Source organism: Scardinius erythrophthalmus (assembly GCF_964197995.2).
Source record: "Scardinius erythrophthalmus genome assembly, chromosome: 25".
Classification (NCBI taxonomy): domain Eukaryota; kingdom Metazoa; phylum Chordata; class Actinopteri; order Cypriniformes; family Leuciscidae; genus Scardinius; species Scardinius erythrophthalmus.
Genome location: NC_138245.1, coordinates 12,161,904 through 12,173,824, shown reverse-complemented (window position 1 = coordinate 12,173,824; position 11,921 = coordinate 12,161,904). Strand labels below are relative to the sequence as shown.

The 11,921-nt window shown below is 38.1% G+C and overlaps 1 protein-coding gene across 1 annotated transcript; it reads right to left on the bottom strand.

Annotated features, from left to right (window-relative positions):
- Positions 1–307: 307 nt before the first annotated feature.
- Positions 308–10,873, bottom strand: LOC308685700 (uncharacterized protein; the record flags this gene model as incomplete). Its single annotated transcript, XM_081357662.1, has 5 exons — positions 308–592; positions 1,435–1,514; positions 1,581–1,746; positions 2,656–2,811; positions 10,790–10,873. 5 exons carry the CDS (start codon positions 10,871–10,873, stop codon positions 308–310), a joined length of 771 nt encoding a protein of 256 aa, XP_081213788.1.
- Positions 10,874–11,921: the final 1,048 nt, after the last annotated feature.

The window sequence follows — 11,921 nt, the reverse complement described above, 5'->3', positions numbered from 1 at the left end:
AAATGAAAACAGCAAATTAAAGAATTAAAAGAGAGATACATATGGATGGATGGAGAGAATATGGTTAACAATGGCTGGTTTCTGTTACAATTAAAGAGATAGCTCACCCAAAAATGAAAACTGTAATCATTTACTCTCCCCCAAGTTGTTCAAAACCTGCACAACCTGTCTTTTTTCTGTTGAACACTACAGAATATTTTGAAAAATGTTGGTGACAGTTGATGGCTGCTGGTGAGTAAATGATAATTTTCTTTTTTGAGTGAGCTATCCCTTTAATTGTAAGAGAAATAGCATAAACAGAACTCTACTACAGGGAATTATAAACTCTCTTCACACAAATAGGGACTGGTCCACTCTTTTTAAAGACAAAAGCCTCCAGAAACGCCATTGTCCTTCTCAGGCACTTTGGGTAAGCAACATTATAAATGTGATACAGGGAGTAGAGCAGGCTAACACCCAGGGAAACGTCAATGCCGCCATCATCGTCAACCATGTCCTCTCCATCCATCCTAATGGAAACGCTGCCACTGGCTAAAGGGTTCCCATTTTCACAGTCCTTTAGGACGATGGTCGGGGTTGGGTTTGGAGGATCCTGTGAAAACAAATATGGGTATTTGGGTAAGAGGTGTTTAGGAATATTAATATTACAGCTGTAATTGACCGTTCGCAAAGACCCGCCCCCCTTAGTTACTGTCGCCACGCCCGACAAGCTACGCCGCTCTCATGCCCACTCGATGTTATAATGCAGGTAAAATACATCGCGGAGCAGAGAGGAGACTGACAACACGCTGACAGACAGGACAGACCAGGTTACTTTTCGGTTACTTTTGATAGTAAACATATGAAACAAAGGCTCACCTTTCATATTTGAACATTTTTAAAAAGAAATGTAAACAATAAATACCGTTTTGTGGGTTTTTTATGTGTGTGTCACCTCGCTGTAGAGCATCAATTAAAGCTGCTCGTGAACCAATCATCTCTTCCTTCTAGTTCAGTTATAGCATTAAATAAACATGAAAGAAGATAAGAAGGGATGTTGTTTATCCGCGGAAAGACTTTAGTACACTCCGTTTCTCAAATTTAAATCCTCCCATGTTAATCTCCCATCTCTTCTGACTGAGTTGTCGGACAAAATGGCGGATGGCGAAGTATGATTGGTCAGATCACCTGTCAATCAAGCTCCCTGCGAACGGTCAATTACATGCAGGTATTTTTAAAATATTAAGTACAATGTAAAAACATGTATGTACAGAATAAGTTTGATTGTGTCAATTTATTAATTTCGATGTTCATAATACATAATAGTACTTTAGTATATAATAGTTAAAGCCACTTAATATAAGGCACAACCAAACTGAATTAACTGTATAATAGGATGAAATATCAAATAGGGCCCCTGTGTGATTTTGAATATTCTTTCTATGTAAAAGTTACCTGATCCAGGACATAGAGTGCTGACTCCTTTTCTTTAAAAAGAGATGGCAGAAGTAGGATGGCAGCATTAACCATCTGGCCTAAAAACATATACATGATTATAATTAAAGGTATTAGTGAATTAAATTATGTTAATAAATACACACCATTTCTCTCCACTTCTGTCTCACATGAAGCCAATGTCAGCTTCAACATTTGTTTGAAGTCCGTATTTGGGGCCTTTTCCACAATTTGATCAGAAAGTTTTCTCAGATTTGTGAGGACACATTTGTCAACGTCAGTGTGTGTGGAGTTCTTCATTTCTTCCAGAAGCTGATAAATAAAAGACAGATAAGAAAAGTGAAGATGCAGAATCATGGTCTTCAATTTTAGCATGGATGAATTTCTAACCATTATTAAATTTTTTTGTTTTATTATTTACTCTCCCCCAGGCCATTCAAGAAGCATTTGATTTCTTTCATCCTACAATTGTTTGCATCCTACAGTTCTTAAAAAGAACTGTTGAAACATAGTTAACACTAATGTACCATACCATGGCTAACTTAACCCTTGGAAGAAAAAAAAAGCAACCACTACCACTTACAAAAATTGGTTGACGAAAGCAGGGGAACTGACAAAGAACCTCTTTGGTGGAATGCTGGGAAATGTACTCCGCCCTGTATTTTTTTGTTCTTTTCAGCCTCTGCCTTATGAGGTCCAAATTTGGTCTTAGCTTTTTTGCCTCTATCTGAATGCATTTAACATGTTGAGCAATGCTGTGCTCATCTTCCCCATCATCCTCAACATTGTCTGAAGCCTTGCAAAAAAAAAACCCAGAAGATTCAAGTATCAGCATATGTGGACAGTATGTTGTATGGTGCACAATACTTCAGAAGTATCGAACCTGGCGAAACACTTGGCCGACAAGTGTTACACGATTAGAAATTTGTCACGATTTTAAAATAAAGCACAGCAAAGATATTTGAGAGTGTTTCTCCCTTTTCAGGAAAAGTATAGAAATAGCAATTCTTGACTTGGTATCAGTATCAAAACAATAATTCTGGTATTGTGACAACACTAGTGCACAGTATTATAAAGTATGGCTGCACAATATTAATGAAAAATTACAAATACACATTCTGCAATATGCATATTTCTGATATAACCAGTTATTTTAAAGTGGTCGTGAATCAACAAATAAACATTTTCTTGATCTTGGGGAGAAAAGCATAAAACGGTTACCGGCATCTTGGTTTTGCTGCACATAGGCTCCTCATCATTTCTGGACAGTCGTTTACCGCTAGCAATGGAAGATGAGTGCTTCTCTTTCATTCTGGCATCTTCCTCTAAATGCACCAAAGCAATGTCGTGTTCATCATCCTCAACACTGGCTGAAGCCTTGCAGGAAAAAAAAACAGATGCAAATATCAGCATGTGCACAGTATTACAAAGTATGGCTGCACAATATTAACAAAAAAATCACGAATACACATTTTGCATTGCAATATGCATACTACTGCTATAACCAGTTATTTTAAAGGTCCCATATAGAAAGCCTAAGTCCCGACTCGCCCCTCCGCTTCCAGCTCATGGGACCTTATTTTGTAAGAAATATGTACGGTAGTCAATGACGATAGACAACTTATGTTTGTACTCCATCTGAACTGTGCCCTGAACTACACATATGATGTTTGTCAATTTAAAAGGTAATTATAAAAGTAGCAGTTTGTCATAAAACAGAAGAGTAACATTTAGTTTTATGTGAAAATCTCATTTTCATGGTACAGCTGAAGATGCTTTAAAAGCTTGTCATGCGTTGCCTTTTTAATAGGACAATATGAGCACTGGAAAACATATTCCATCCCATTTTACTGACCGATAAATGCCGGTTTCGTATGTCCCAAGGACACTTCGTCGAGCCACTGGCACACCTCTGTGGTAGTCCACTGTTCAGTCATATCTGAGAAGCAGATAATATTGTTAGCTACACATAATGCACAACGTTAGTTAAAAGCAAACTGCGCATGTTAGTTAGAACAGCTCATCAGCAGTGAATGACATGAATAACCGGGAAGCCTTCAAAGCACGTGCAAATAATGAACTTTAAACTCACTGAACTGCAGTGTCCCGTTACTCTGCGTTAACATCTGATGTGAGTGTCGCGCTGTACACTAGATTGTTGAGACGGAGGCGTCAGAACTGCAGATGATAGATGCAGGTACAAAGTCCGCAGCTCACTCGGAGCAAGGATCATAGCGCAAATTTGAACTATATCGATATATGCGATATGGTTTCATTCCGTATCGCGTTTTAAAATATATCGATATATTTTTTATATCGATATATCGCCCAGCCCTAGTTACATATCATAATAATTAATGAATTCACTTAACGTTACCATAGGATTTTTGTGAAATTTCCGAACAAAATGGACTCTCTGTCGTCGAACTGAGGTGATAACGTTAGCTTTAACCTGAAAATACCACAATCTTGTCTAACTTTAACATTACCTCACTGTCACTGGATACCAGACCACATAAAAAGAAAGCAATGAAGCAAAAAAATTTTATTTTAGAAACGTTACATATCATATTAATTAATGAATTTACTTAAGTTAACTTACCGTTGGATGTTTGTGAAAGCTCTGAACAAAATGGACTCTCTGAGGTGATAGGAGAGGGAAGAAATTGCTTGAAAACTACAAATGGGTTAGAGTTATATAACGTTAACGTTAAGACCATTAAATGAGATAGTGCTAATCTCCCACCTTTTTAGAACAACAACGATACATAGCCTAATACTTGAGATTTTGTTTTGGCTAGCTGCTAACGTTACCTAAAATAGTTTTATGTATGCGCAAATAGGCCTACCTTCGAATCAGTCTCAGGGAAAACGTCATCCTGTCAGGGAGCGGGAAGAAACACATCGAAATTACACACACACACAAAGAAATTTCATCAACAAGTTCCGTTAACTCATTCTGTTATGTTATGCTTATTTAAATTGATAACTTAGTTTTCAAACGTACCACTTCTCAGGCTCTCCTCGTAATAAAACGGACACACGTCGTCATGACTGGCATGAGTGGCATCGCGCGAAAATTTGAAAGGAGGGGGAGGGGATGAACCTGGAAGTCGAATCAAAAGAATCTCTTTGTCGATTCAAATGCTTCGAGAATTGAGAACGATTCCAAACTAAGAATAAAACCAATGCCTGTCATGTCATCCGTGCATTACATGAATAGTATTGTGCATTTCTTCGATTACTAAACTATTAACAGAAGAATCATGTCATCCAAAAAGATTCATTCACTGATTTGTTTGTGATTCCTGGTGATTCTTTCTGTGGACTACAGAATAACATGTAGATGGCAATCAGTAAGTGTCTGAGCATTACGAGAGAATTATTTTAATTAATTATACAGGTTTGTTCCAAACACGCATCAAAGAAAATAACAGCATCATTTTTACAAATAAAATGGTAACTTAAACATTTTAAATTAAAATGAATCAATCTGATCAGCATTTTGAGAGTTCAAAATAAAGAGCTCCTATCCATATTCGGTGTACAAACTAAACAAAGAAAAAGTCTGTGACTAAGGAAAAAGTCTGTGCACTGACTTGTTGGCTTACCTGAACTTTAATGGGGACTCGAACCTATTTTAAATGGTCTCAGTCTTACACTAATACTACTACTAGTAATAATAATATAAATAATTACTATAATAATAATAATTATTATTAATATTATTGGTTCTATAGTGATGGACACTGAAAATTAAATGAAATTATATTTGTCCAAATTTCTACATGCACGTGAGCTTTTATTTTGACGGAAACTGCACTCATTACAGATTTAGTAAAAAAAAAAAAAAAAAAAAAATGCTGTAGGCTAATCATCAACTTTGGAAATGTGAATAACTCTCGATGATTGAAAGCATTTTAACTTATAATATTGTCTCATGGTATGGAAATTTAACAATAGAAATTAAGAACAAATTAACACGAGTAATTAACGAAGCAAATAAGAGTATCGGCCATAAACAGAGTAGGGCCTACACTACAAGAACTATTCTCAAATTTCATGGAGAAAAAGGCGCTAGCTAGCAGTGACTGTTTTAAACCAAATTCTCAATTAGGGTTGTTATTGTGAATTATGTACTGTATTTTACTGAATCATATATTTATCAATTATTATGTATGGATTATGTGTTTTATGTGTTTAATGTGGTTGTAGAATGTTGTTGAAGCCAGTGTCAAAGATGAATTTCTGTCCAGTAAATCTGAACAGACAATAAAGTTCAATCAATCAAATCATAACTGCCCAAATCCACGCTAAACATGTTACTATTATTAGTTTAAATATATATATATATATATATTTGGGTTGCTACAGTTACTAGTTAACATAGGAAGCACAAATCTATTTGTGGCGGTCAGTGCAGAGTTTGTGGCACGCCACCACAAATAAATAAATAAATGTATGGGACAAACAACAATGTGAGGTCACAAGAACCATTTTATAATCTAAAGTACCTCTTGGTGCTACAAAGAACCTTTTGTGCAATGGAAAGGTTCCTTGAATGTTAAAGGTTCTGCATGGAACCATAAACCCCAACAAAGAACCTTTGAAGCACCTTTATTTTTAAGAGTGTATACAAATATGTACGAGTATCATACGAATTTGACAACTTGTTAAATCTTGTGAATTATTAAGACTTTGAGACTATGTTTGTACTGATTGGGCTATGGGTTTTGTGAGAAAAGTTAAGAAACAACAAATGCTTGATCAAATGTTTGATTTAGGGTTAAAACCAACACATACACACCATTGTGAATATTTGCCTTTGCAGCTGTCCGTCTCCTCCGTTTACTTCTCCTCAAACAATAATGGGCTGACTGAGTCCGAAAGGCCCTTTTGGTCTTTTCAGCTGAAAAAAGAGAAAAGAAAATATCATTATGTATAATATATAGGATTATTTAAAGGAAAAAGTACTGATTTACCTTACAAATATTGGATGTTACATTATAAAGCATTAAAAACATGGCAAGTGTTGTGGTTAATATGCATTTACAACAAATATCACTTTAAAACTATCAATACTGAGGTAAAAGCATGGTCAGTTTTGTGATTACTGTCCTTTGCTACACCAATCACAGTAAAACTAAGGTTGCTGAGGTTTAAAGCGTGGTAAGTTTTGTGGTTACTTACAACACCTATCACAGTAAAACTAGGGTTACTGTGGTAAAGCATGGTAAGTGTTGTGGTTGCTGTGCATTTACAATAAGTCGCACATTAAATCTACCAATAGTGTGGTAAAAGCATGGTAAGTTTTGTGATTACTGTCTTTTTACTACACTTATCACAGTAAAACTAATGTTACTGTGGTAAAAGCATGGTAAGTGTTGTTTTTACTGTGCTTCTACTACAAATACAGCTTTGGAACTAATTGTACTATTTTTAATCTGATATGAATATCTAGGCCTATAGCACGTCACGTGACAGGCAGTGTTTAATCACCCTATTTTGAATTAGAAAGCAATGAAACGCAAAGTCTCCGTGGAGATGGCAGATATAATGGCAGATTAATATCGACAAACAGAAAAGACAGTATATACACATTATTAAGACAGCGTATGGCATTTAGGTATTTACTACTTACCAACATCTGACACACGTGACCTAATGCCAAATATCGCGATGTATTCGGAACGAGACTTCTTCAGCGCGATTTCCTGATAAAATATAATTTTAAAAATATCAATAAACAGCAAAGCAATCCAGCTTCCCTGGCAATAAGACCGAAATAATAACATAAAAAAAAATACATAAACCATGATAAGATATAAGATCTCGTGAATGATTAAACAACTTCTCTGCTGCAGCCGACAGGCAGAAAGTGCTGTGATCACGAAAGACGCTTCCCATTGACAATACATTAGTTTAAAAAACGTGCTGGTATTGTACGAAAATAGCGAAATAAACGTGGCACGAATCAATAGATTAAATTACGTGACCATATCACGAACTGACTTGAGACTGGGTTGTGACTTGCGTTGGAGTTATCCGTGGTCTCACCACAGACTCAATCCGTGCTCCAATCACAGATTTTAGTTCTGACTAGCAAAGCAAGCAATAGGTGTGTAAAACGCCATCAAACTGGATTTTATGATGACAAGACAAGACAAAATGTCAACTAAATTACATGCCATTGCAACACAGTCGACATAAAGCTTTTAAGTGTCTAAACAAGTGAGCAACATTACAACATCCAGTGATCAGGTCAGGTTGTTGAGGTCCGTGGTGCCATCACGGGACTTGAGTTTGACTAACAGAATCAAACTGAATTTTTATGATGGCAGGACAGTGCAATAGCTACAATAACAGAGAGGTTAACGTCTTTATGGTATTTGGTGTTGTAAAATAAATAAATACTTAAAATATTGTGTTTCCAAATGAGAAAGCACGTCCATTGAGTGAGATCTGTTCTTTGTCATTGAAACGAATATCCGTGTGTGGACCACGGAAGATGAGTGTCATTGACTTGCGTTGGAGTTATCCGTGGTCTCACCACAGACTCACTCCGTGCTCCTATCACAGATTTTAGTTCTGACTAGCCAAGCGAGCAATAGGTGTAAAACGCCATCAAGCTGGATTTTATGATGACAGGACGAGACAAAATGTCAAGTTAATTACATGCCATTGCAACACAGTTGACCTAAAGCTTATAAGTTCCTAAACAAGCCAGAAAGATTACAACGTCCATGAGCGAGGGGCGGGCAGGTTGTTGCGGTGCGTGGTGCATCGGGACTTTGGTTAGGCTAACTGAAATTTTATGATGACAGGACAATGCAATAGCTACAATAACAGACAGGTTAACGTCATTATGGTATTTGATGTCGGAAAAGAAACAAATACTTCAAATGTGGCGTTTCCAAATGAGAAAGCACGTCCGTTGAGTGAGTTCTGTATTCCGTCATTGAAACGGGTATCCGTGAGTGGACCACGGAAGGTCAGTGTCATTGACTTGCGTTGGAGTTATATCCGTGGCCGCATCACGGAATTTGGGGCGATTCCGTGATGGCTCCACGGATTTTGAGTTAAGGGCCCGTGGACATTTCACGGAATCCTGTGAGACCAGGTTGTTTCACGAGACCAAAAATCGCCCATTAGATATAGACAAGACTAATTATATCTCATGTTTAACCCACCACTACAGAGACGCCAGAGTCCGCGGCAAACGCCAGAACGACTAGCCAAAGAAAGGCTGTTCCAGGCGGGGTACGTGAGTGCCGAGCGCCTGGTCATCGCTGGATCTCACAACTGGATAAAATTTTCATAAATCTTTAAATAAACCACAGATTTGAGCTTTAAACAACTACATTCTCGCCTGAAAAACTCTTAAAACTACATTTCATGATACAGAAACAGTAGTATTATATTTCAACTGTGTTAAAAAATGGCGCTTCTTATGTTGACATTCTCCTTGGCGCAGCCTAAGCTGTCAATCAACTTGTCAATCAAAGTTAACCACGCCCTTATTTGTCATACATTTTATATCTAAATACGACCTAAACTAACGAGTTAGAAAAAAATTCACCCCCCTCACAGTAGTCAGGCACTCGGAAGCTATCGAAAAATACATTAAAAGTCCATGGGACCAACCTGTAAAAACATGAATTTATGCTGTGAAAACGGACATTTTAACATGGGGGCTATGGACATTTGCTCCCTTTTGGGACCTCCCTCTAGCGGATTTTCGATGTATTGCAGTTTTTCGCACTTCCGGGTAGGCTTCATTTTTCAGATTAGAATGTTGCCGCTTGGTCCAAAGACAGTATATAAACTCTCACGTGTGGTGGGGGAAGTGACGTATGCCGTAAAGCAGTCAAATTTTGTAGTTCTTTTTGTGCTTGGGTTACTACCCGAACCCCGAAGTTACATAGTGCCAGTAAAAGCGATACAGACCCCGTCAGGCTATGGCAGACATGTCATTCAACCTATTGTAAGTCGATGTACCATCACAAGGGTCTTGGAAATATATTATGAAGGTTGAAAAGATACATAGTGTTCCTTTAATGTATGCATAAATTCATTGCTTGACTGAAAATTGAGATGTTTCACTGCATTTATCTAGTGTGTATTCAATGCATAGCTATATCATATGACAAAACATATTACATTTTGCTTGCTTTATTAAATTATATTATTTTCAGTATATAAAAAAGTAATATAATTAAGCATTGGTCAGCATTCATTATTATTATTTGCTTTAAGTTTTGGTGTGGGCTAGCAATGCAATTCATTCTGAGGTAATATTCATTTTTAAGGAGTGATACATTTTTCGAGGATAAAATCAACAGTTTTCTCCAAAGGTGAAATCTTTGAGCAGCTGCCTGTCTCCTTTGTGCAGACATTACAAACGCTTTGGTTACTGGTTACTTGTCGAGTTACTGATGTTTATGAGGTGTTAGTGCACCTGTCGCTCATATAATTTTTTTTCACAGAACTTATAGTTACATACAAGATTAGGGAAAGATACCATAGTTGTATCTTTAACAATGAACAATCATAATGACAAAAACAGAAAACATAAAGATCATGGGTTTGTGTACATCATAATATGATATTTTATACACAGGAAAAAAGAACACATACAAGGCTAAATATCTTTAAATAGTTCTTCATAATACATTAAAAAAATATATATTTTTTTTGTTATTTATAAGCCTGAGGGATGAAATGAGAGGTAAATTCAACAAGAAAAAGAGGAAAACTTAAAGGAGAAAAATTTTGGATATAAAGTAAAGAAATTAACAACATATTTAAGAGATGATGATTTTGGGGTTTCTTAATAACAAATTATATCGTTATAAGGACAAAACTGTGGGTCACATTAGTAGGGTTTAAAATATAACAACTTAATTCAACCCTAAATGTATTCACAAAATAAATGGGCAGCTGTTTTCTTCAACAATACCACAAAATAAGCAAGTTTCATCAATATCAAGTTATTTACAGATGGATGAATTAAACATGTTGTTCGTATATTTTAAGTTGTTGCGCTTGTGATAACGCGTCATAGGTCACATGATAACGTCAACATGGCAGATGTCGGATCGCATTCATACTTAACGATATCTGGCTATATAGTACCTACTCTTTTAGCGCTCGTTAAGTAAGTACTTATTGAAATTAAGTACCTACTCATTGAGTATGCGGTTTCGAATGCAGCCACAGTCTCCAGAATTCTAACCAGCCACACCCTGCATTCACATCACTGCATTCATTATTTTCCCTATATATACAAACACATTCCTCTCCTTCATCGTCTGGTCTCCAATGTGGAAAAGAACACATAACCCGCACTACTTACCTGATTTCCTGACGCCAATGTCTCCAGTGGATTCCAGTTCTCCTCCTGTGTTCCCTTGTGTTCTCCAGCGTCTCCATGATCCATGATCCATCCCCTTCTTCTTCTTCTTCTTTTAGTTTAGTTTTAGTTCATCCACGACTTTTCAGGTCTTCAGGCTGTCCCTGTCACCTTGCCTCTTTATGAAGGTCATAGAGGCAGCCAATTATCCACTCTGAGAATGGGGCATTCGCACTCTCAACTATCTCGATGACTGATCAGTTGTGCGAACACAAGGACATGGTGCTCAGTCACCTCACCTGTTGTGCCTTCGGGTCAACTGGGAAACTCTCCTTGGTGCAGAGGATCTCTTTTCTCGGTATGGAGTTAGACTCAGTCAACCAGACAGTGTGACTCACAGAGGAGCGTCTGGTCGGTGTTGAACTGCCTGAATTTGTTCAAGAGCAGGACAGCGGTGTTTCCATCTCCAGGCGGTCCAGCTGATATGGGACTTCTTCATAGCCGCACAGGTAGAACTGTTGCCTCTCCGGACTCGACCCATTGCCAGTTGTTTTACTCCCTGACCGAGGGAACCCTCTGCACGGATGCACTGGCGCACATCTGGCCCCGCGTTTCCCCCAGTGAGCCTTCTCGCACAGACACTGTGAAAAGTCAGGGAGGACGAGGAGCAGGTATTGCTAGTTGCGCTGTACTGGCCCAACCGGACCTGGTTCCCAGAACTCATGCTCCTCACGACAGCCCCTCCTTGGCCCATTCCTCCGAGGAAGGACCTGCTGGCACTCTTTGGCACCCACGTCCAGACCTCTGGAAACTCCATGTCTGGTCCCTGGACGGGACATGGATGTTCTAGGTGACCTACCCCAGGCAGTGGTAGACACCATCACTTTCGCTAGAGCCCCCTCTATGAGGCGCCTCTATGCACTGAAGTGGAACCTGTTCGTTGTATGGTATTCTTCCCACCGGGAAGACTCCCAAAGATGTCCGATCAGAGTCATGCTTTCTTTCCTGCAAGATGGGTTGGAGCGAAGGCTGTCTCCCTCCACCAGACTGAATCCATGTATTTTTCTCTAGTGTAGTGTTACTGAAGTGTTCCTTTTTAACGATTGATAGGCCGCCTGCTATAGGCTATTGTTAT